Source organism: Actinia tenebrosa, unplaced genomic scaffold (assembly GCF_029948245.1).
Source record: "Actinia tenebrosa isolate PJP-AT-01 unplaced genomic scaffold, QUT_ActTen_1.0 PGA_scaffold8__29_contigs__length_14323225, whole genome shotgun sequence".
In the NCBI taxonomy this organism is placed as follows: Eukaryota; Metazoa; Cnidaria; class Anthozoa; order Actiniaria; family Actiniidae; genus Actinia; species Actinia tenebrosa.
In genome coordinates, this window is record NW_028292585.1 from 9,421,348 (window position 1) to 9,446,976 (window position 25,629).

The window sequence follows — 25,629 nt, forward strand, 5'->3', positions numbered from 1 at the left end:
AAAAGTCAATGCACGGCTATGTCGTCACATGCAGAAAAACTCAATTGAATTTAGCTAACAAAGAAAATGAACGTCTTGTCAAATGCAGACTATTTGCTAGTCTAGCTACGAAAAACTACTTAGTATTATATTGACTTACTTCATTTCTTGGGTATACAACGATGGCGACAGGAATGACAGAAAGTCAACTCAGAGCCGCAAACGTGATAGAGTTGTACATGAAAATTATAGTGTTTTTAAGCAGTTCAATTATCAAGTCCTAGCTATAAAAGATATGAGAATTAAAGCTTAAAAAGCTAAGGTCATTGTGAAAAGCCGTCTTTTTCTGAAAATAATATGGGGTCCTTTTGGGCTGGGAAAATGGGATTTTATGCACTGGGAATGGAAATGTGAGCAAAACATAGGCTGGGAATATGGGATTTGGTCAATAAATGGTCTCAGGGAAATGAGATGAGGATCCCCTTCACGTTCACGAAATACGAGATCATTCTATATACTTTAGGCTGCGTAGACTCTTCCACAGTCTCTCGCTCGTCCGTTCCGTCTCCACGCTTAGAGACTGTAACGGTACAATGACCGAAAGGACTTATGGGTCCCGAAAACTTGGACCCAGAGTGCTTTGGGAACCAAAATACTCGTCCACAGTCTCTCTCGTTTTAATATTTTAAAGATGGCGGCGAAAACGAGAGAGACTGTGGACGAGTATTTTGGTTCCCAAAGCACTCTGGGTCCAAGTTTTCGGGACCCATAAGTCCTTTCGGTCATTGTACCGTTACAGTCTCTAAGCGTGGAGACGGAACGGACGAGCGAGAGACTGTGGAAGAGTCTATAGGCTGCGTTCATCATGTATGGCAGAGGTGGGGGGGGGGGGCAGATGAAATTGAGGGGGGATCGGGAAAATTTTTGGTAGGAAAAAGGGGGGATGGGCAAATTTTTATCAGAAAAATGGAGAAATAAGATTTTTTTGGGGGAGGGGGGGGAGGGGGAGAGCTGAAGGTTTTGTTCGATTCTCGTATTTCATGAACGTGACTTGTTATTTCGGAGTTGTTTCGCCTTATGTACTCTTGGACATTTATGGCTTTTTTTAGGTGGTTGTAGATCATTCCATGTTTTAGTGACTACATGTATCCATGCATTTCAGCGCGTTTTCTAATTTTGAAGAGTCCTTTACCCCTAGCCATCCTTTACCATCCCTATCCATCCTTTACCATCCCTAGCCATCCTTTACCATCCCTAGCCATCTCTAGCCATCCTTTACCATCCCTATCCATCCTTTACCATCCCTAGCCATCCTTTACCATCCCTAGCCATCCTTTACCATCCCAAGTCTTACCATTCCTAGCCATCCCTGAAGGATGGCTAGGGATGGTAAAGGATGGCTAGGGATGGTAAGGATGGATAGGGATGGTAAGGATGGCTAGAGATGGCTAGGATGGCTAGGGATGGTAAAGAATGGTAAAGGATGTCAAGGGATGGCTAGGGATGGCTATGGATGGCTAGGGATGGTAAAGGATGGATAGGGATGGTAAGGGATGGCTAGAGGTGGCTAGGGATAGTAAAGGATAGCTAGGGATGGCTAGGGATAATAAAGGATGCCTAGGGATGGTAAAAGATGATAAAGGATGGATGACTTATAACCACGATTTGACTAATTTGCATAAGGATTCAGAGCTTGCGCAAACGTTTTTTATACTTTTCGAGAGAGTTTCGGAAGATTCTCGGAGAATTCTCGGAAGGAGATCGGAAATTATGTAACATCTCCACGAGAAGCTGGCTCGCTTAGTCGCAAAGCCATTCCATTCATTCCAACATGGTGATGGTGAACGAACATGAACGACATGGTGAATGAATCCAATACTAAAACAACAACTGCGAGTGTTTTAAACGCGAACAAAGCCGGTCAAGATAGCGATGAAGGGTCCTTGTCAGTAGATAACCAAGACGATAAAGAATGGTATGAAATTGCAAGACGTTTAGAAATCGTGGTGGCCATTGCAGACTACAGCCCTAACGACGACAGCCAGTTGAGTTTTAGAAAAGGGGATCACCTCACGGTTCTCAGTAAAGAAACAAACGACTGGTGGTGGACTGAATTGGATGGCTCCTGTGGATACTCACCTGTCAATTACCTTGTAAGGCAAGAAGACTACGAGACTGAAAACAAATGGCAAGATGAGGAATATTTTAACAGCTATGGTGCCTTGGGTCTTCACCTTGAAATGCTTAATGATCGTCCAAGAACTTGCGCGTACAAAAGGGCAATCCAGCAACACGCTGGGTATCTGAAAGACAAGGTTATCTTGGATGTTGGTTGTGGAACTGGCATACTAAGTCTGTTTTGTGCCAGAGAGGGTGAATGTAAGAAAGTGTATGCTGTTGAAGCTAGCAACATTGCTGACCTAACCACTGAAATTGTAAAACAAAATAATTTCCAAGATAAGATTATTGTTAAGAAGGGAAGAATAGAAGAGGTAGAACTACCAGAAAAAGTAGATGTTATTATTTCTGAGTGGATGGGGACGTTCTTGGTGTTTGAATTTATGATTGAGTCAGTATTAGCTGCAAGGGATGCTTGGTTGAAGCCCGAGGGTATCATATGGCCATCCCATGCCAAGCTGTTCCTTGTTCCTTGTTCGACGAAAGAACCTTATGTCAAAAAAGTAGAAGTATGGAGAGATCAGTATGGATTTGATTTCTCCCCAGCATTAGAAGTCTCTAAAAGAGAATTCCTATCAAGACCCATTTATGACCACATTTTCAATATGGATGATTGTCTATCAGAGCCTAAGCTCCTAACACAATTTGAAATGATGGAAATTAGGAAAGAAGAGATTGAAGTCTGTGCACCTTCATTTGAATTTGAAGTCAATGAAGATTCTTTGTTGTATGGATTCTGTTCTTGGTTTGAAGTAGTTTTTGGTGGTGTCCCGTTATCAAATGGTACACGTTATGTCACCCTGCCAACCTCCCCTGATAGTGAACTAACTCACTGGAAACAGGACTTATTCTTACTTGACGAGCCAATAACTGTCCAGAAGGGTAATTACCTGAAAGGTACAATCTATATCAAGCGTAACCCTGAATACCGACGACATCTTACTGTAACTTATGACTTTATAGTCTCTTATGGTCACTCAGTTGATAATGGTGATATATCAAGAGAGATCATTAATGACGTCAAAAAGACTTTTTACATATGGAGATAACGAGAATATTCATATTTAATATAAATTTTAGACTTGAGTTTTGAACACTGTGATTGGTCAAGTGACCAGTGATTATGAGATGACATTCACCGCTACAGCTGTGATTTAAGGTTTTCCAACGTTTGCCAGAGCCCAAGTAATAATTATATACTAAAACGATTTTTATCCCCAATTTTGTCTTTTGTCTGATATTCAAGTTTAAAATTATACTTAAAGTGATTATAGTGAATATTTACCTAGTCACTCGAAGACTCATGGCTCAATAAATATTCACCAATAATCACTTTGCCTTTGGTGATTATTGTTAAACATCATTATATTATTATATTCATATCACATTTTATTTTGATATATTTCAATTTTGACAGATTATTATGATTTTTCCAGTGATCGTTATTGTTATTGTCATTGCATTTCCAGTTTGGTTCAGCATATGAAATAAAATATATAATTACAGTGGTTCTTGCACCCTGGGTTTAATTCTTCAATTGTATGTTACATCATTGCTGCCTCTTGGAAGAGTGTTGGTGTCATTTAACATACCATTTCTTACTGGCATCCTTTGTTAACAGTACCACAATGGCCACCATTTTTTTGTGGCTACAGCCTCATAAAGACAAGCCACTATGTCACTGAATTCTGTCCGTAGGTCCGGTCATAACACCACAGGAAGCCTAAATAGTGCTCAATCCATAACTTCAAACCAATTTCCCATTCCAGGCCAAAAGTCCAATGTTTGTCATCTAACTCAACAGGTACAGTCATCATTAACTCAATTTTCTTCTCACAATATTAAAGTAAAATGCCTTTTCTGGTTAAAAAACTATCAAAACCAGCTGAACTGAAATAGTGACATAAAAATGATGAAATTGCAAAACTGAGTCGTCAAGAAGAGAAAAATAAAAAATATTAAAAAACATGACTGTTTTTGGTATAAGAATTTAAAACTCATGAACATCTTGAAATCTGTGATTTCAGAGGGGTGAGGGGTTTTCTCAGATCAGCAGAAAAATATAGTATGTAACGTAGAAATAGACATGTACAATAGTTTGGGGATATGTTTTGACTTAACATCCACAAGTTGCCCCTCAGTTAACTGCTTGGTTGTCCTCCAGTAAACCCCAAAAAGTCACGTGATTGATAGTAAGCAATACACCTTTATCCGACTTATCGTCGGTCAATAATATACTATATTGGGTTGCCTGTGATTTTATTATCGACCCAGTTTCTCACGTCCATGGTCATTCCGCCATCTTGCATCTTTAGGCTCAATAACTAGTTCAGAAAACTTTTGTTACGTCCTTGTGATTTATGTCTGTTATCTCCTCAGTTCCCTACCTTAGATGCGTTTTTTTCCCAAAAGCATACGATTGAGTTGAAAATTTCATTACCTAGGGTTACAGACTATGGAGAATTAACTTGGAGTGTCGAGAAAACGTAGTTGTCACGTTAGCACGTGCAAAACCATCTTCAAAAGATTTGTAACTTATTTAACTTGATTCACAAGATGAAGAAAGGAAAGCAGTCGGGTATTCCTACTGTTAAACAGATTAATGCTGAAACCATAACTCAGGTAAGATAGAAACACTCAAAATTAACTTGGAGCAAAAATATTGGAAATATTTTACCCAGGAATATATCGAAATACAGCTTTCAACTAAACAGTGTGAAGGCTTCTGGACTTAAGAGTTTCCGCAACGAGATAGCAGTTTCGAATGTATCCAAATACTGTTGTGTGCTAATATATATTTTTTAATTTTTAAATGGATATTATTTTGAGGCTTGAACAAAATTGCACTTCAAAGTTTGAAAGCTTGGCAACACAGGGAGCCAATACTTCCAATTTTTAACCTTTATAACTTTCCAGGGTTAGAGAACCTTGAAAATGTTTTCAAACTTGAAAGAATTTTGGCTTTGCTTCTTTTTGGATAAGTTGAATTAATGAATATTAATTTATAATTAATGGCATGCATCAGTGTCATGTCTGGGGTGGGAACCTAACATCTCTTGCCTAGCAAAGATTGAGCAAACTTGGCACAAATTTTTCAGCTCTTTTGAGAAATGCTGAACCTTTTACTTCAAGATATGTTGGGTCTCTGCATTGAGCCTTGAATTTTGTCCAAGTTTTCCACTTTGATTCTCATTCCTTCACAAGATTCAGTGAGTGCCATGATTGCGATCTGATGTTGATTACATTTAGGTCTAACCATTTTTCACTTTTTGCAGTTGGGAAAAAAATACTGGTTGCCTAAAGTTGAAAAAGCACCATTTGATCCTCAGGTAAGGCATTTTGCTCAGTAATACCCATGCTTATAGTAACTAGAAAATGGTTGTCAAGGATTTGCTGCACATCATTAATAATAGAGGACTAGAATATGGAGTTAGTCAGTCGCTGTTATGATTGCTGGCAAAATTAGTTTAAGCTTGATCATACCTCATTTTTGGTTGTTACTGGTCAAAAGGACTGTCAAGAGAAAAATTTCGAGATGTTTCAATTCCTACCAAACATTTTTTAGATGGCTGGTCATTATTTCAAGACGTGCAAAATGTCCACTGATAATTACATAAGCCAGTGAAAACACACACAAAAAAATGAAATGCTCCACACAAAAATCATAACTAAAGTGTTTCTTCACATAAAATTATTAATTTACCTGTACTTCCTTACCATTTTCAGGTTATTGAAAAAGTCTATTATGAAGAAATAAAGGGGAGCAAGTAAGTGAACCAACATTGATTTATCTACTAGATTATCCTTATTGCTGTAATACTAATGTGATAATAATGACGACAACGACGACAACGACGACAACGACAGCAGCGGCGGCGCCGATGACGACACCAATGGGATTAACAGTGGATTCCACAGAGTGATTCTTCTTCCACTGGATTCCAATTGGAATTTAGAAGTTGATTTTTACAGAGAGAGGAAAGCCAGAGAACCCAGAAAATCCTCAAAGCACAGGAGATAACCAACAAGCAACTCTACTCACACACCACAACGAGCTCAGTGGGACCCGAACCCAGGTCACATTGGTGAGAGGCAAGCGCTCTCACCGCTATGCCACCCATGCTTCCCATCATTTCTTGTAATCTTTACAAAAATTCTTGTCACATTAATGATACTTGGTTAATAAGTTATTGTCACTGCATATGGAGGCTTTGCACCAACACTGATGGCAGCCATGATTGGAGTCACAAAAATAGTCATTTTTCTCAGGGAAAACTGAGTCTTTCTCATGTAAATCAGATTAGACTAGATTCAAATGTTTTTGCATTCTGTCATGGCTGCCATAATGTGATGCTGCAAAGCCTCTTATAAGAATGGATCCTACTTCTGTCATTGGATGCTAGCAAGACAACTTCAACTTATGTAAAGTTTTATACACTGTTCTAATCCATGACATTGTCATCAAATTATTTCAGGTTTTCTGTGAGAAAAATGATGCTTTTGGAATTCAGGTGAATGTTTATTCAATCTTAATGTGGTTTTGATTTTGTTTGATCAATTCTTTCATTTGTTTTATTTATTAGTTGTTCCCAGGTTAAAAAAACTGGGTTGAGTCAGCATTGCAGTGCATTATGGGACTGTCTTAGGGGATAAAATAGACTCAATCTTGGAAAGTTGTCCCACTTTGTCAATGTCAGTCAAACTGCAATACCAGCTAGACCCATTTTTTTTCTTCATACAACCTTTGAATGGCTAATTTATTTGATATTTTTATCTAATTTAATCTTTACTTCATTCAGTCAATATCTTGAAAACTACTTGTGGCCCAGCTTTGACGCAGAAAAGGTAAAGACACAAATTCTCTAGTTATGTCTAGCTCTAGAAATTGGTTATCCAAATACCATACATATAAGCATGTTGTAACTGGCTTCTGAGACGTATATTTTTTGCCTAAAAATGTTAACGTTTGCCAATTTCAAACTAGACCACCTAAAATGCCTTGTGTCTACATTTATCAATCAACGTCTAAACTGTTTCTGATCTACAGGCATCTCTAGCACACTTGATGTCCATCGTCTTAGTGGTGAATGAGAAGTTTAGGGAAGGAGTTCCTTCTTGGCAGGTAGGATAAGGTTTTTCTGAATTTATTTTCACACTCTGTGAGTGGGTATAGATTCACCACAGCTGATAAAGTCTGCTGAACCATTAACAGCAAACAAAGTTCCTGATTATAGAATTTAATTTATATTCACTGTTATATCTCAATGAGAGACAATCTCAAAATTTAAATTAACTTATCACAAAATGTCATAGTGAGATACAAATTCAAAGAACATGTGTGAAATACTAATAGTAAATATGAGAAATAGATATATATACAAAGTAACTATTTGAGAATAATGTAAATAAGTAAATAAATAAAGAATAAAAAATGAAAAAACTTATTGCAAAATGCAGTCATTGTACATTGATTGTCGTTGTACATTTATTATACAATGTACCTAATACAGTGGAATTTATTTATTATTTTTCTTGTGGTCAATGAACTTTTTATTTCAATTTTTCTCAGGTGTTCAAGGATCATCCAAAACAATTTCCTGGGTTTTTACTCAGAGTGGTTGATATGTGTCTGATTGACGATGAAAGTGTAAGTTTTCTTTTACTTAGATAGAGGTAACATGAAAACAGAATGCATGAACAAAAACTGTAAACCTAAAACCCAAAGCACCTTAAATCTAAACCTAGTGTGTATCACATCCATACACCTATCAATGAATACCCATTCAAGAATAGCACTGCTAAAATTAGAATTTACAGTAATGAGACAGTGAGGAAGCTCTAACATTGAACACTTTCAGGTTATTATTTGAACTTTTTACGGCATTCAAACCTTCTAAAATAAAGCATTGAGTTCAAATATGAGTGATTAAAATAAATCTTATTTCCAATATTGAGAAGGATTCAATCTTTTAGCTTCTTACGTAATAATACATCCCTCTACTCAAATCCTAAGAGTAAACTGAGTGTGTTTTGTTTTTATTGTTTTTGTATCAGGAAATCTCTTTCAAGGAGCAAACATCCCTTATGATTTTCTTGATCCATTGCTTCAATAGCCTGGTAAGGTTTTCTTGATCATTCTTCATAATAAACTACCTACCTTCTTGATTTTCAGAGTCAATCAATAAACCTTTCCAGAATTAACTTGAGTAAAATATAGCATATATATGAACACAAGTCCAATCTCTACTTGTAGCTATTGTTTCGTCGTCACATGAGCGATTCAGTAAAAATCTATTGTGAATGTATTACAATTTTGGTGAAATTTCACCTGGTGATCTTTTTTTGTCGTCATGTACAGGAAATGGACCTTATTCGGGAACAGATTCAACACATGGTTTCTATTTCTATCTGGAATTGTCTTCTTCCTGTAAGTTCATTCCCTTTACTTTCTTGAGATTTAATTGCACTACCAGCCCAAGCTTGCCCTTAGTTTTACAATAAACAAAATTATGAAAAGTTGTATTTAAACATTCAGTAGTGAAACAATTAAACATTTCCATACAAGGATTTTATTTTAACGTTTTGATCAGAATCCACTGATCATCATCAGATAAACAGATGCAAATGCTTTTGTAGAAGTAGGAAGGTATGTGTACAATACTGGGCCCAGTTGTTGAAAGCCTGATTAGTGCTAATCCTGGGTTAACTCTTTATAAGACCTATAGAATTAATCCTGGATTAGCGCTAATCCAGCTTTGAACAACCCGGCCCTGGCTTGTAACATGTACTACATAACATTAGGGACTTTTCAATTTCATACAGTTGACCGCACTTGTGTACATACAGTACATGTCTTGCGAGAGTTTGAGGATTTAATCCACAGCCACAAACCTTAATTCATTTAGTAGATGCACAACTCACACATTTGTTGTAAGGAAAAGCCATCTTGATAGTGATGTGTTCTTGAAATAACAGGGACGTCTTGAGCAGGAGCTGAAGGCAGTTCCAAAGTACAAAAAATTCTGGAATCACATTAAGAAAAAGGAAAGCTCTCTGGATGAAGAGACAAAACAAAAGTAAGTCTCTGACTGGCATGGAAATGTGTGAGAGTAAAGAAATACAGCTTGTTCTGTGGTCTTATTAATATAATGTCCCACATTGCATCACTTAAGAGACTCATCCTTTATTTTCAGGCAAGAAAAACTTAGGTCCTTTTTATCAAAACTAATTCACAAGTTTCTCAAGGTCTTGGACTCCATGCCAGAAACAGGTAACAACTTATTGTAAACTATGAATTTAACAGATCAAAAACAGTTTTCCGTGTTTGATACTCTGATCAAAACATTGAGAGAACACGACGTTGAGAGAACACGAGAGGAGCGTAGGTTTCCAGTTTCTCAAGTGTTCTCCCAACATCCCAAGTGTTTCAATAAGAGTATCAAACACAGAAAACTGTTTTTGATTTGTTTTATAAAATAACAAATATGTGAAAAGATCGAAAAAAAGCAAAGTCTAAGTAAATTCTCCCTACGTGCAGTCTTATTCAAACTGACCAATGAGCACGAGCAATAGATTAGAAATGACGATAGTGTGTTTTGACATCTCATCAAACATGGTTTTCAACCAATCATAGCGTGCGTAGTATCCCAATTATTTTATAAAAATAAATAAATGTTATAGTAGGATATTGATGGTATCAGTTATGGGTAGAACCCATGTTTGATGTCATTATTGTAGTGTGTCACAACAGCCTCTTTTTATCGTAATCATAACACCTCACCATAGAACAACCCACAATGTTCCTGCAGGACCTGGCATGGATTTGCCTCTTCATGCTATTACACAGCTTGAAATAATGGCCAGACATCAGTAGAAGTCTGGCCAGAATTGGGACTTGTCCGGTCAAATCTTCACCTTGTCTGTTATTTTGACTAGTAATGTTTAGCCAGAAATGAGGTACATGTATGACCAGCGCAAAACTAATTTGGCCTGTAATCATGACTGGTGACTGATCGACTGTTATTCTAAGGCCTGTTATTATGCTACTGAAATAAAGCAATGGAAGTAAAACTGTTGTAGATCTCCTCATTTTCACAAGAAATCCCAAATATATTAGAGCAGTTTTTTATCTTTGACATTAATTCCATTTACAGTTCCCTGCGCCATCTTGAAAGGCAGCTTTGCCTTCGTATTAAAGCGAGACGAACGGTGAGCTTGCAATGATAGAGACATGAAAATTGTCAGAGGTGTTAAAAAAGGTCTCTTTCATTGCAAGCTCACCATTTTGTCTTCGATGAATAGGCATGGCTACCTTTCAAGATGGTGCAGGGAACTGTGAAGGGCACTATTCTATTAGACTTTCTGGGGATTGCAGCATAATAAAAAAACCTCTATTTGAATTTAGAGCAGCTTTGTGGAAATGGAACTGCAAAAACCTCATCCTAATATTGACCTTTTTTTCATTATTCTAACTAGCCTGCGTCACATCCGGAATTTTCTTCGTAAATACCGTCTGCGAAACATCGCCAGAAAGCTTGTTCTGGACCCCCCGCAAATTGCGCGATTATACATAATAGATTCTAATTGGCTGTTAGGCATGCTTATCCTAACGTGAACTCCCATTGGATAACACTATCAAACCGAATGTGATCCTCACCGGATGTTTAGTGTGAAATTGTAACACGAGCGAGTGCGGTGTTTTCCTTGATAATCTTCAAGTAGAATGACCTTTACCCTTCCCAAAATAACACCAAAAGTTTTCAATTTGTGCAATCGATTCATCGCAAAAGATTATGAAGTTTTTCTTTTAAAAAAAACAAAAACTCAACCCTATTTTAGAAGTGCAAACACTATAATTTGAAGTACGACGAGCGAGTTCACACGTGTGCCGTCAATGCATTGACTGTATTCCTAAAATACCTAGGGAATAACCCATGACTACTAACACGCTACTTCCACGAGGTCTTCCATATAGAGAACATCAGATACGATCGGTTAACACTGAAAAGTGAGCGACTTTCCATAGCCCGTTGACAAGTTTACAAACACTTTTCCCTTTTCAAAGAATGCTTTGATGGAATCCTCATCATTTTGAAAACTAGGACGCTTTGCTCGTTCACATCCGGTTTGATAGTGTTATCCAATGGAAGTTCACGTTAGAATGAGCTTGGCTAACAGCCAATCAGAATCTATTATATATAATCGCGCAATTTGTGGGGGGTCCAGAACAAGCTTTCTGGCGATGTTTCGCAGACGGTATTTACGAAGAAAATTCCGGATGTGACGCAGGCTATATTCTAACCTGTAAATAATTATACTAGATTGCTGTCATTCTATTGAAATTATTAACAGAAATTATTAACTTTGAATGAAATATTCTGTTTATTCTCATTAGGGTCTGTAAATATGGACAAAGTTCATTTTTGTGAAAGATTCCTTGAGCTAATCATTGATCTTGAGGTGAGAATATGTATCATGATATTCTAATCAGTATTTAAAAAACCAATCAATTATAAAATATTTAGTATTATCATGACCATACAATTTGTAAAGGTTAGGCCTAGATTATACTTTCAATATTAATGGTAAGCACAACGGAGTCAGCATATCATGCTTAAGCTTCTGCTTGTGTATCAAATCTAAATAGCCTTTCAAAAATCCAAATAAATAATTTAGGTCTAGAAATTAGGTTTTTTGCCCATGACCTCGTACTGATAAAGGTTAAAATGTATTATTGATTGAATTAACAGGCTTTGTTACCAACCAGACGGTTCTTCAACACATTACTCGATGACCACCATCTTGTTGTCAAATGTAGGCTGTCAAGTCTTACTAGAAGAGAAGTTGAGGGAAAACTATTCAATCAGGTGCATATTCATATTACTTTAAAATAACAGTAACTAGCTAAAACAACATAGCACACAAATCACTATCATGGAAAACCTTCTCTAGTGTAGTGTGTGTAGGTTGTCAGCAGGTACATGTAGGTTGTTGGTAGGTTGTTGGTAGGTTATTGGTAGGTTGTTGGTAGGATGTTGGTAGGATGTTGGTAGGTTGTTGGTTGGTTGTTGGTAGGTTGTTGGTTGGTTGTTTGTAGGTTGTTTGTAGGTTGTTGGTAGGTTATTGGTAGATTGTTGGTTGGTTGTTGGTAGGTTGTTGGTTGGTTGTTGGTAGGTTGTTGGTAGGTTGTTGGTAGGTTGTTGGTAGGTGCTTGGTAGATTGTTGGTAGGTTGTTGGTTGGTTGTTGGTTGGTTGTTGGTAGGTTGTTGGTAGGTTGTTGGTAGGTTGTTGGTAGGTTGTTGGTAGGTTGTTGGTAGGTTGTTGGTAGGTTGTTGGTAGGTTGTTGGTAGGTTGTTGGTTGGTTGTTGGTAGGTTGTTGGTAGGTTGTTGGTAGGTTGTTGGTAGGTTGTTGGTAGATTGTTGGTTGGTTGTTGGTAGGTTGTTGGTAGGTTATTGGTAGGTTGTTGGTTGGTTGTTGGTAGGTTGTTGGTAGGGTGGAGGCAGGTGCTTGGTAGGTTGTTGGTAGGTTGTTGGTAGGTTGTTGGTAGGTTGTTGGTAGGTTGTTGGTAGGTTGTTGGTAGGTTGTTGGTAGGTTGTTGGTAGGTTGTTGGTAGGTTGTTGGTTGGTTGTTGGTAGGTTGTTGGTAGGGTGGAGGCAGGTGCTTGGTAGGTTGTTGGTAGGTTGTTGGTAGGTTGTTGGTAGGTTGTTGGTAGGGTGGAGGCAGGTGCTTGGTAGGTTATCAGTAGGTTGTCCATGTATTGTTGGCCAATGACCTACTGACGCTGATTTAAGGGTTTAACTACTTAATCAAATATATTTATAGATGATCATTTTCCTGATACTTGATTATTTTTGTTTTTACAGCTTTTAGATGTATTGAAGTTTTACACAGGCTTTGAAATCAATGATGTGACTGGTAAGTGGTAGGTTGCTGGTTTAGGGTTTGGTAAGTAGTGGGTGTGTTGGGTAAGTTTGGTTGGATTGGTAGAGTACTTGTTAATTGGGTTAGGTTGCCATAATATTGGGTACATGTAGGTATTTATGGATGTTTGTAGATAGATTGTTGGTGATTGATTGCTTGGGTGTTGTAAGGGGATTCTCAAAGTTATTAAATTCATAATTACATCTCTTTGCTAAGGTTTCACTTGACTTATTGCTTTTCCAGAGCTATGAAGCTGGCTCTAATTATAGTGTTAATTAAACCATTGCTATTTTCTAGGAATGCCACTGACAGACCATGAAATGGTAGACATTCATTATGACAAGATGGGTTCTTTACAAGTAAGTACCTCTGTGATTTCATCCCTTAACCCTGAGAAAATTAAAGTCTAATTTTTTGTTTTGAAGTGAACATATAAATTTTTCGTATACTTGCTCTAACATTTTCTGACTATTTTCACAGAGAGCAGTGTTCAAGTACTTCCCAGAGCTACAAGAATTTGCCATGAGTAACATAGCAGGAATAGACACACGGGACTCACTTTTACAACACTTTGGAAAGCTCTTGTAAGTACAGGTGTAGCACAGTTGTAATTTTTTATACTAAATAGGCCCTTCATTGCAGTATTTTTAAGTAATCACATGATCAATTCAATGGACATTTTGATTCCCATGGGTGAAATGTACTGGAGAGCTAACAAACTTTCTACATCCTGTTTCAGGAGATCATGATAAAACTGCACATTTTAGTAACACACTGGTTACACATCGTTTCATTCAGTTCCTCACAAGAAGCTAAAAAGAATCACCAATTTAAAACAAAAACAAAAAAATTGCTCTCCAGTACAGACACGTTCACGACCTTCAACCACAAAGGGCCTATTGTAACAAAACTCACATTAATGATGAAATCAAACACAAGCCATTCTAACAAAGTTGCAAGGTACAAATTTAATGTGAAGAATTCTTCAAAGCTGCCTTGCGCCACCTAACTAGTTGTTTCGTTTTGGCCAATGAACTGAGAAAGTGGCCTACAAAAATGAACGTTTAAATCAGAAAAAAGAAGTCAATATCCCAATTAATACCCCAGCCGTTATTTTCTAATCCTAGGGACAAGACTTTGAACAATATTGCTGTTTACCTCAAGCTACTTGCTTCTCCTACTGACAGTCATGCTGAAGAAAACAGAGAATTCTTGCTGGAAATGCTGGTACTAAAAATACTTCTGATTTTCTTCTTTTCAATTTGTGTTGATACTTGGCTACGTTCCTAAGTTTTGTCAATTCTTTTCGGTTTTTGTTTCACTGGAATTCATAGTTCTGACTTAAAGAACAGCAGATCAATCATTGACTACAGGATTTTGAGGCAATTTCCTTTTATTTTCACAGAACAGTAAACAATTAAGACAATCAATTTTCCACAATCAGAGTTTTAAATTCTGAGATATTCCAGCACATTTTTTGAGCTTGTGGAACATAGCAACAGTAACTAAGAGGAGTCAGAAACATGAATTATTGTTTAGTCTTTCATATTGCACAACGTAAGAGCAATATTATTTATTTGGGGTCTGGAAATTGTACATTCTTTGGATCTTATAACTTAATTTTCCGACATATAAACTCTTAATTTTGTTGTCATTAGATATCAAGACATGAAAGAAGGCTGTCTCAGATTGACGCTATAAATGACATGCCATTGTACCCTACAGAACAGGTGATCACACAAGCTATTATGAAGTTTGAGACTAAAAATTCACTATTTCAACACTTCTTTAGCTCGAGCATTCGTTTTGCCCATTGCAGAACACATGCAGTTACACTCCAAATAATGAAATGATACTCAAGGAATGACACATGGTCTGAAATGGGCTAAACGTTACGTCTAGGCTAAAAGTGCAGGACTTTGACCTATGTTGGTTTATTGGTTTAGTTTGTTTGTTTTTCCTAGCTCTTCAATCTTTATTTATTATCCTGTTTCAACGGTGATTTTGACATTTTTTCATTTTAGTTGCTAAAACAGACCTCTCTTACTCCTCAGTCAATTCTTGAAAAATATTTAAGAAAAAAAACAATTCATTTAGGTTTTGCAAACGTGTTTCCTGTGCTTTCTTCAGTGCAGGATGAAATGAATGTTAAATTTCTTTTACCAGTTTTATTTTACAATTCTTGAAATATTTTATCGTAATTTGTTTTAGCTTACACTTAACAAACAATGATGCTCTGTTGAATGAGCTTTTGTTTTCTTTTGTTTATCTTGCTGCACACTAGCATAATAGACCTTATTCCTGAATTTGCCCAAGTGACCACCATGAAACAATGTCTCAAAGTTGACATTAGAGCCAGTTTTGGGGTCACTCAAGCCAATTTGAGAAAAGTCTATAAGTTACATGTGCTTTCACATATTGGTCATAATGTTTGTACTACACGACAATAAAGTTAACATGTTTTAATCACAGATCTTATGGGACGAGAATATTGTGCCAACACAGTACTATTCTGGAGAGGGTAAGTTCATATCAAATGGTAGGATATTTCTAATGTAGAACTTAATTAGCTTAATATTTATTCAAAGAAGAGAACTTGTTCATATATTTGATTGATTAGTTGGATCTGACTAAATTAGTCTTTTTGCCCTCGTAGCCTATGAGTCAAATTCAGGCTCAAGGAGTATTATTGCTAAATAATTATGAGGGTCAAATTTATCTTTTTTATTTGTCAGTCGTAAAATCAGTCTGAATTTTGTCCTTGCTTTACACTGTTTTTTAAAGTGAATCAACTATTACTGTGTGTGTACATGTATGTAAGTGGCTCACTGCATGTGAGCTATTTTCCATTACATTTGATGACATGTACGTTGCTAATATTGTATATTGTTTTTTCTTTCAGATTGTCTTGCTCTCCCAAAACTTAACCTACAGTTCCTGACTCTCCATGACTACCTTTTACGTAATTTAAATCTCTTTCGCCTTGAATCAACATGTAAGTAAGACTGTGCCTTTCCAACTGAAAGCGCTATTAAACTCGTTGACAAGTGTTTTATTTATTTAGATGAAATAAGACAAGATGTAGAAGATGTTGTGTCAAGAATGAAGCCATGGTAAGCCAGACTCTACCTCTATCATCTGGACAAAATTAGTTATAAAACTCCTTTAGAAATTTCATTTACCTTTGAGGTTTATGGTTCTTGAGGCTCCACAATGAGGGGAGCACAATGAGGGGAGCACAATGAGGCAACAATGCATTATCTGAATTATTTAATATATCTTAAAATTGTGAAATCTTTTTCTCTCTTATTAGGCAAAATGAAGCTGGAAAAACAGAGTTTGCTGGATGGGCAAGAATGGGCACTGTGAGTAGAATTGCATTCTTTAAAACATAATCAGTTTTTATTTATTAATATATTTTTTGAATTTATAGGCTACTTTATGACAAAAGTTTAAATATTTACTTATGCTGACTAGAGTGACCAAGGGGAATGTACTGGATATTGAGAATGATTTTGCCATTAACTATAGGGAATTTCATTTCTACTAACTAGATTCAGGGGCTACGCAGGAGGTAGCAACCCCCACCCCCAACTTTTCCCTTTTCCAATACAAGTCTTGGATTACATTTTCCAATCTTATTTCCAACCTTAGTCCCCACTTTTTCCCATACATACTAGTCACAATCTTAGCAGCCCCCCCTCACACACACACACTTTTTAGGGTCCTCTGCAGCCCATGGAATAAATAAAGATAGCAATTGAGTAAAGAGATGAAATTATGAGCAGAAAACAAAATACATAATATCTAGGACTAGATATTTTCTGATACTCTACAATGTTTTAGTCAATGAATTACACATAATCATAATATTTGTTATCTTTGCAGAAAATAGAAAACTTTACTGTAGTAGAGGTGAGTATTGATTTACCAGCAAAAGAATTTGAAGATATATAATATTATTATGTTTCAATTTCAAACATGTCTTGACGATTAGCTTGCCCATGTACAGCCACTCTTGTGCCTTCCCCTGTCAGGGATTCACCAAAAGAGGGGCTCAAAAAGCTGTCAAAAACCCCTGACACTTTCATCTGATTGTTTTATTACAATTGAAATTATTGTTTCTCCTTAGGTTTCCAAACCAAATATTGGTGAGAATAGGCCATCGCAAGTAAGAGCAGATATTACCATCAACTTGTCCATGAGAGAAGGAGTAAAAGGAGAATGGGAAGGTGAAATATTTGTTTTTATTTAGAGGCTTAATAGACGCCATAATACAGCTTGGACTGCCTGCGGTTAGATGGCAGTACAATATGATCCCCATGCTCTCTGGAATTGAATTCTTTCTTACGTTAAATGATTGTATTGTTCCTGCCATCTAACATGGCTGCCGTCACGTGATAACGTTGGTAACACTCTTAGTTATCAAGATATTGAAGTTATGGAGTCTCAAATATGTATCATTTTGTTGTAAAAGTATAGTGACAGTTTTCAGTACAAAACAAAGCTTGTATTATTCTTTGTATTTGCTCAACAGGTCTCCGTAAGCATGATATTGTGTTCCTTATTACAGTCAGACCAACTCAAACTTCTTTCAGATATAAGTATGACAGGACAAAACCTTACAGAGAACAGGTAGGGAAGAGCTCATAAGGTTTTAAATTGAAACTTCTATAAAGTGAACATTGTTTTGAGAACAGGATGCAGGATGGTCAGTGGGGTGAAGGGTAGTCAGCAGGGTGGGGTGCAGGATGGTCAGTGAGGTGCAGGATGTACAGTGGGGTGAAGGGTAGTCAGCATGGTGGGGTGCAGGATGGTCAGTGGGGTGAAGGGTAGTCAGCATGGTGGGGTGCAGGATGGTCAGTGGGGTGAAGGGTAGTCAGCAGGGTGGGTTGCAGGATGGTCTGTGGGGTGCAGGGTAGTCAGTAGGGTGGAGTGCAGGATGGCCAGTGGGGTGCAGGATGGTCAGTGGGATGCTACCTTTTGCGGCACAAACATTAAATAAAAAGTTATCTAATTGTAAGCAGAAAGATGAATACAATATGTAAATGTTTATCTAGTATGGTCTAGATTATGTCAGAGGTGCAGAGATTGAAGGAATGTTGGATGAACAAGGAAAGGTTATAGAAGATGGTAAGTCAATTGATCTAACACATCTTTTAGTACTCTTTCAAGTTATTAATTCCCAATGCGTTTTTGCAGGCCCTGATCCTAAGCCTGAATTCAAAGGAGATAACCGCACATTCCGTGTATGGTTAGATACTAATCAATATCAGCAGGATATGGCTCTTACTGTCCAAGGATCAGAGGTAAATAGCGCTTATCTAATATTGACAATCTTCTTGACAACTTTAGCAGATTTCATGGATTGCTTTCTTGTCATCAAAAACTGACACAACCTTAGTTTAGCAAACTCCAAATTTTCATACTAAAATGTTTTTAATATCACTGTAAAACATATATCATTTGTAAAATTTGCTTATTTTTTTCAAAACAAACGTCTTTATCATTACTGGGTAAGCTATTTGAAAAAAAACTTACAGGTCTAAAAATGTGGATCAAGCATCCTTAATTAGGTTGGCTAGCTATGCCACTAATAACGTGTATCAACATTAGAGAATTTATTGCACAGTTCATCTAAGAGACTACTCTCTCATTAACAATAACAATAATCTTTATTTTCATTTCCATATTTGAAATATTTACACAATGTCATATGTATTAGTGCATTTTTTCTTTCTGATTTAGTTTTATTTTACATTATATCTTATGAAAAAAATGCTTTACATTCAAGGAAAAGACTAGAGGCTAAAGGAACCATAAGGTTTTGAAAGTACCCTAGGCAATTTAAGTTAGTTATAATTTTATTCAGTAGCTCCAGACAGTAACACACACACTCAAAGAGCAGCAGAAATGTGACAAAAGCGAATGGCAAAGCGACAAGACAAAACAAGAATGAGAAATAAAGAGGAAGACAAATATTGAAAGTGAAATCATTTAGTTTTTTCCACAGGACGAATTTTGATTGTATAGTTATATGGAATTATTATAACTTTTTAGTTTGGTATCTTTGGACTCACAAACCTGTAGTGTATGTTATGACATGTTTTTTAATCAAATTTTCCAGGATGTGTATGAGAGTTTCAATATTCTTATGAGAAGAAAGCCTAAAGAGAATAATTTCAAGGTAAATACAACAGTACCTCTTCTTAAGGTTGTAGTGAAGAATATACACGATTAAGCCGTGAAAGTAGGCTTTATTCAAGTAAACCATGTGCTTACACAAACATGGCCGTTGTTACAAAACGTGAGATTCCGCTGACCTAAGGCAGGCACTTACACAGGTAACCCAACAACTAGTAATTACTAAAGAGTGTTTTTGTTAATGTTTGGTACATAAATCACTATTATCAGTACAAAGGTTACTTGGTATGTGCTAATATATATATGCAATTATTTGTTTGTTTACAGTATTGCTAACACAAATATAGTACATGTAATCCTGAAATGTCTGGTATCTTCAATCATGCTGGATGATAAAGATTTGTGGATGATCTGAGCTTCACACAGGAGCTAAATCATCTTTTTTATGACTAATACAGGCTGTGCTATAAACCATTCGGGATATGGTGAATGCAGAATGTGTGCTACCTGAGTGGCTTTATGTGACCAGGAATGCTTAATTACGATTCTCATAAAGGCTAAATCTTATTTTTTTATAACTTATACAGGCTGTGCTAGAAACCATTCAGGATATAATGAATGCAGAATGCGTGGAACCTGAGTGGCTTAATGTGACCAGGAATGCTTAATTACGGTTTTCATAAAGCTAAATCTTCTTTTTTTATAACTTACACAGGCTGTGCTAGAAACCATTCGGGATATGATGAATGCAGAATGTGTGGTACCTGAGTGGCTTCATGATATTTTTCTTGGTTATGATGATCCTACTGCAGCTCATTATAGCAGGTTTGATATACAATAATTATTAAACAAAATTATAATATTAAATGATTAGTGTTTGATTAGCATACTTTCATCGAGTCTTGGGGGCACACTGTAAAAACCAATGCTTATAATTATAACACAGCAAAAGTGTAAAAACGTCTTTGCTTACTGAAAAAGATTCAAATTTTTTTCTGACAAAGTCTTCATTACATGGCGTTAACTGCTTAATCAGATCAGTGTGGATCATCTATTTTTGGATGTGCACGCTATTTAATCAATCATATCCTCAATATGTTATTTAAAAGATTAGCAGGCACTTTGTTATCCATTGGCATTTGTAAAGCCCATATAAATCAGACATAAATATTACAATTTTCTTATCAAAAAAATGTACATAAAATAACCCTAAAATTCTGAATATTTTGACAGAATGCCCAACCAAATAAAAATACTGAACTTCAATGACACATTCCTAAATTACCAACACCTGATTGATTCCTTCCCAAAGTATGATGTTAAGGTAAGATGATTTGAATTCATTTAGTCATATTATTTTTGGACTTATTAATCATTCAACTCCGTTCCTTAATAAGAACATGCGTAATAGGGAAATTACGAGGCTTATTAATCATTCAACTCTGTTCATTAATAAGAACATGCGTAATAGGGAAATTACGAGGCTTATATGGCTTGTAATTTACTTATTACACGTCATGTTCTTATGTGATTTCCGAGCCCATCCGGCACAGCTTACCACCTCATCTATCATGTACTACTTTTTTGTGGGATTCTACCAGCTCACTAGATGTGCGGACGAGGTCCAATACAGGGCGAAACAGCTGTACACCATCTCTTCTAGTTGAGCTGGGTCATTTTTTTACGCAACTTTAAACTGAAAGGCTCATATGGTACTCTTCTTCAGTCGTTTCATATAAGGCTTGTAATTTACCTATTACACATGTTCTTATTTGATGTCCGAGCCCATCCCACACGGCTTACCTCCTCATCTATCATTAATTAAGAGTTTAATAATCTAACTACGACAGAAAACATTTTGTTGTTGCATCATAGCCAGGGGATTCACTGTCATGACCAGTACAATGCTAATTTATAAAGGAAATCATATTATGTTTTATTCTCTCTGTAGTTCATGACTGATGATCTATCAAAGAGAATACCACCCTTCAGGTAAGTGTTTAGTGTCAGTTAATGCAAGTGTTTCATGTTTCATGGGGAGTGTCTCAGGGGGAGTCCTCCACAGCGAGTGTTTAACGGGGAGTGGTTCATGGGGAGTGGTTCATGGGGAGTGGTTCATGGGGAGGGTTTCTTGGGGAGTGCTTCACAGCGAGTGTTTCACGGGGAGTGATTCATGGGGAGTGGTTCATGGGGTGTGGTTCATGGGGAGGGGTTCACGGGGAGGAGTTGAGGGGAAGTGGTTCATGGGGAGTGCTTCATGGGGAGTGCTTCATGGGGAGTGCTTCATGGGGAGTGCTTCATGGGGAGGGGTTTATGGGGAGTGCTTCGTGGGGATTGTTTTTATATTTTTTTATGTATATTCTATTCCAGAATAACATTCCCAGATACCAGTGCCTCAAAGAAGAGGAAACTTGAAGAAGAGAAGCCAAGCTCAACTAAGCAAGAAATTGTTGTTGAGTCATTCCAAGTGCCAAACAGAGGTCCTTACCCTTTCAACCAACCCAAGAGGTAGGTTGAATTTCTTACTGCATTCCCTAACTAGTCTAGTCTAGGCTAGGCTATTACAGTGAGGATACTCTAACACCATGAATTGAAGTATTGAGTTTAAATACATTGATCAAAATATATCTTATTTCAAGGACTGCAGACCTTCTGGAAAAGTTGGGGGTGGGGCTAAGATTGGTAAATATTAGAGACTAGTATGGGTCAAGGGAGGGGTTAAGATTGGTAAATATTAGAGACTAGTATGGGACAAAGGAGGGGTTAAGATTGGTAAATATTAGAGACTAGTATGGGACAAGGGAGGTGCTAAGATTGGTAAATGAAGAGACTATAGTATGGAAAAAGGTAGAGACCCCTTGTCTCCACAGTCCCTGTATTTATAGAATCAATTCTTTAGAGGGATGATTTACAGTACGCATTTTTTTTAATGACAAAAAACTTGAATTCTTGTCATGGTTCAAGTGTCCTCACTGTAACAAGCTTGTGGTGCTTAGGATCATGATGGTTAGTTTGATTTAAGGGTTGGAAATTGTAGGTCGTTTGAATAATTATCACCACATTAAGTTTGACTCTCAGTCCTGTGCTACACAAAGATGTTACAAATATATATATATATATTTTTTGAAAGCAAAATGATAAAAATTGCTTTAGTTTTGAATTATAAAACATATAAATTGGTTTAATAATTAAATTATAGAAATGCAGTTCCATTCACACCAACTCAAGTTGAAGCTATCCGTGCTGGGATGCAACCAGGACTGACTATGGTAAGTCGGACATTTAGATCCAGGTTATCTAGCTAGCTTATTCACAGAGCCAATTTATCTTTCTCTTCTCCTCTGGCGCTTCAACACTTCAACCTTCAATCTTGACTGTGTGTACCAATTTACCTATTCTGGTTTCATCTATCCCTTTACATTATCCATTAATCCACCAACTTGCCCGTTCATTCATCTATCAGTCCATCTATCCCATCTTATTTATCCATATACCCACTAATTTATCCATCTCATTCCATCCATTCATCCATCTCATTCCATCCATCCATCTGTCCATCCATCCATAGACTATCCCATCCCTTCAATCCATCTAGCCATCATACAATCTATCACATCCTTTCTATCCATCTGGCTGTTCATTGCATTTTTTCATCATTAGATTATAAATGTTTTGTTGTTGGATAGGTTGTTGGTCCCCCTGGTACTGGTAAGACAGATGTGGCAGTTCAGATCATCTCAAATCTCTACCACAATTTCCCTGAACAGAGAACATTACTGGTAACCCATTCTAACCAGGTAAGTCATAGAAATCAATACTCAAATTGAGGGAACATATTGCAAAGAACTGCACAATAGGCCTGAGACATGGTCTGGTTTGGTGGCTTTGTCTCATATAATATTCACTGTGCAGAGATTCAAGTCAGCTTGTCGCCTTTCTTAACTTGATAATAGTGTTAATGAAAGTGAATCAAGCTGCTACAAAATATTAGTAAAAGTGTTGATTTTGTTGATGGTGTACTGCAGGTTATTTTTTTCGAAACCTGATTTAAGCCTTTTTCAAGATATTTGAATAATAATCTCTTAATATTTCATAATCACAGCATGCTGTAGCCATGTTATATGTTGCTGTTAGTGTAACACTGTGGGTTTTGATTGGATGATGTCAAAATTAACAATAAGATGTAATTTCAAATCAATGACATCGTAAGCCAGCATTACCATCAGTTGAAATGCCTGCAATCTAATAAATAACATAATATATGTTTCTTGGTGTTTTTGTAGGCGTTGAATCAACTCTTTGAAAAAATTATGGCACTAGATATTGATGAGCGCCACTTGTTACGTCTTGGTCACGGTGAAGAAACACTTGAAACAGAGAAGGATTTCAGCAGGTATATCATTACTTGCCTTATGTTTTAAAACAACTGCTTTGAAAGTCTTTCGCTACTGACTAGAGGTCTTTTTAAGTAATGTTTCAAACATGCGAGAGAGAGTTCTTCCTTGAATTTCCGAACACCGAAAAGTGAGTTGAAAAGTGATTTTTTAACTGACTTTGAGGTGTTTGGAAATTCAAACTCATGATTGTTCTTGGAGAAAATCAAAGAAAAAGTTTACAAAATTTAATGCAAATTAAGAACACATTTCCAAACCACTGTCACAGTAGTGATTTGCTTTGTTTTCTTCTCATTAAATATTCATGAGTTTTAGAAGCTAAGATAACAAACAGTATGTTAGCCATGAGAACCCACTTATCCAAAATCCTTGATGTGCCCTTGCATTGAGTAGACAGATCTGTTATAGAAGGCTGGTTATGTAGCTTGGTCAACAAAACAAATACATTGGATGAAATACAGTATTAGTATTGCTAGTCACATATACATGGCTTTTAGAAACTACTGTGAGTAAGAATGTGTGAATGTTAGACTTGAAAATAAAACTTTACATCATTTTTAAAATGATCAGACAAGCCGGAGGATTAAGAAAATAGGTTGTGTCAAAAAATTCACACCTGTTGATACAAACCTCCAATATTAACATGCAGCATGTAGAACACACATTAACCAAAGCTGCTGATGTGTACTCATGCTGCTTACAAACTATTAGGTGAAAATTCATTTTGACTGTACTTTAATGGACTACTTTGCCGATGGGCGGCAATCTTGAATCACAAGGCATAATGGGTCATCCAGGGGCAAATATACAAAGCTTTGTTACAATAATGGCGTAGAGTTGACATTTAAGGTTCACAACAAGAACAATTGACAAAGTTAATTGAAATAAGTGAACAGTCCCACAACTGTGGAAATTTCTCAAATGTTGTGGGGTCTTCATTTCAGCATTTTTATTTTGTTTTGCCCAATGTGTGACCCATAATGCCTTGCAATTCAAGATGGCCACCGCATTGTCAACGTAGTCTTGGTTCAGGTTTGTAACAAACAGATAACAAAAGCATTTCCCTTTGATGTTTATCAGGTATGGACGTGTTAATTTTGTACTTGCGACAAGATTGGAACTGCTCAAAGAAGTCCAAAGATTACAGGTATGCAATTTCAGAATTAATATTACTTTCTGTGCATCTGCACATAACATGAGTGCTTGTGATAAAGCAGTACATAAAAACCATAGGCAGCAAAGCAATACATACACTTCACAGTAAGCTGGAAACTGTGAGTTTTGTTATTGTATCAACCCTAAATGTGTAATAAACAAAGTAATACATGTTAAGAGCCTGGTATCTTTTTTATTCTCTCCTTTTTCATATCATAACACTCACTTGCTTGCAGATGCAATCATTCATATGATAACATTTTAGCATTTTATAGTACTCTCAATAAAATTACTCAACTCTGATTGGTCGAGAGGAGTACAACTATAGCGTTAATTGTACTCTGTAGGAGTATCGAATTAAGTCGCTATGGAATCACGGCCAAAAAAGCGGGGAAAAAGCTGTAAAAATTAATAAGAAGTAATCTTTATTATGCATTTCAGTTGTGCGATGGACTGACAATCGGTTGAATGGCGTCGCTTTACATTAAACAAATTACATGATCTTCCCGTACAATTTGGAATTAATAAATCGTACTCGAGATTGTGTGATTTCTATACTTACTGAATTTTTTATCATTACCTGGCCTAAGTAGTTGCAAGTCATTCGGTGGAATTTGGTTTTCCACTGTCACCAGTCAAAAACATTGGTTGACAACAGCAAGAAAAAAAACACTTCAGTGTGCACCTAACCGCCTACGTAATAAATTACTTAAAACTGCTCTATGAATCACATCCACAGGAGAGTTTTGGTGTCCATGGTGATGTGTCATACACATGTGAGACTGCTGGTTATTTCTACTTATACCAGGTGATGAATATTATTTATGATGTTAGAAATCATTATAATTTGAAAATACT

At 36.6% G+C, this 25,629-nt stretch overlaps 2 protein-coding genes across 2 annotated transcripts in view; both read left to right on the forward strand.

Annotated features, from left to right (window-relative positions):
- The first annotated feature begins 1,772 nt into the window (after window positions 1-1,772).
- LOC116287996 (protein arginine N-methyltransferase 2) lies at window positions 1,773-4,095 on the forward strand. Its single transcript, XM_031694710.2, has one exon. The coding sequence runs from the start codon at window positions 1,830-1,832 to the stop codon at window positions 3,204-3,206; it is 1,377 nt and encodes a 458-aa protein (XP_031550570.2). The 5' UTR covers window positions 1,773-1,829; the 3' UTR covers window positions 3,207-4,095.
- A 347-nt stretch (window positions 4,096-4,442) lies between these two features.
- Window positions 4,443-25,629, forward strand: part of LOC116287995 (RNA helicase aquarius) — a 32,270-nt gene continuing 11,083 nt past the window's right edge. The window contains exons 1-37 of the mRNA XM_089040952.1: window positions 4,443-4,779; window positions 5,433-5,486; window positions 5,884-5,924; window positions 6,633-6,668; window positions 6,957-7,002; window positions 7,205-7,279; window positions 7,727-7,804; window positions 8,212-8,274; window positions 8,516-8,584; window positions 9,133-9,233; window positions 9,351-9,427; window positions 11,552-11,616; window positions 11,907-12,023; window positions 13,021-13,072; window positions 13,376-13,437; window positions 13,559-13,662; window positions 14,206-14,305; window positions 14,737-14,808; window positions 15,551-15,599; window positions 15,981-16,073; window positions 16,143-16,191; window positions 16,392-16,443; window positions 16,967-16,993; window positions 17,211-17,310; window positions 17,616-17,713; window positions 18,139-18,211; window positions 18,281-18,387; window positions 19,206-19,265; window positions 19,938-20,047; window positions 20,456-20,546; window positions 21,174-21,214; window positions 21,593-21,730; window positions 22,422-22,491; window positions 22,909-23,019; window positions 23,506-23,615; window positions 24,697-24,763; window positions 25,511-25,579. Coding sequence (XP_088897078.1) covers window positions 4,714-4,779; window positions 5,433-5,486; window positions 5,884-5,924; window positions 6,633-6,668; window positions 6,957-7,002; window positions 7,205-7,279; window positions 7,727-7,804; window positions 8,212-8,274; window positions 8,516-8,584; window positions 9,133-9,233; window positions 9,351-9,427; window positions 11,552-11,616; window positions 11,907-12,023; window positions 13,021-13,072; window positions 13,376-13,437; window positions 13,559-13,662; window positions 14,206-14,305; window positions 14,737-14,808; window positions 15,551-15,599; window positions 15,981-16,073; window positions 16,143-16,191; window positions 16,392-16,443; window positions 16,967-16,993; window positions 17,211-17,310; window positions 17,616-17,713; window positions 18,139-18,211; window positions 18,281-18,387; window positions 19,206-19,265; window positions 19,938-20,047; window positions 20,456-20,546; window positions 21,174-21,214; window positions 21,593-21,730; window positions 22,422-22,491; window positions 22,909-23,019; window positions 23,506-23,615; window positions 24,697-24,763; window positions 25,511-25,579 — 2,793 coding nt within the window. The 5' untranslated portion in view covers window positions 4,443-4,713. The remainder of the gene's footprint in view (window positions 4,780-5,432; window positions 5,487-5,883; window positions 5,925-6,632; window positions 6,669-6,956; window positions 7,003-7,204; window positions 7,280-7,726; window positions 7,805-8,211; window positions 8,275-8,515; window positions 8,585-9,132; window positions 9,234-9,350; window positions 9,428-11,551; window positions 11,617-11,906; window positions 12,024-13,020; window positions 13,073-13,375; window positions 13,438-13,558; window positions 13,663-14,205; window positions 14,306-14,736; window positions 14,809-15,550; window positions 15,600-15,980; window positions 16,074-16,142; window positions 16,192-16,391; window positions 16,444-16,966; window positions 16,994-17,210; window positions 17,311-17,615; window positions 17,714-18,138; window positions 18,212-18,280; window positions 18,388-19,205; window positions 19,266-19,937; window positions 20,048-20,455; window positions 20,547-21,173; window positions 21,215-21,592; window positions 21,731-22,421; window positions 22,492-22,908; window positions 23,020-23,505; window positions 23,616-24,696; window positions 24,764-25,510; window positions 25,580-25,629) is intronic.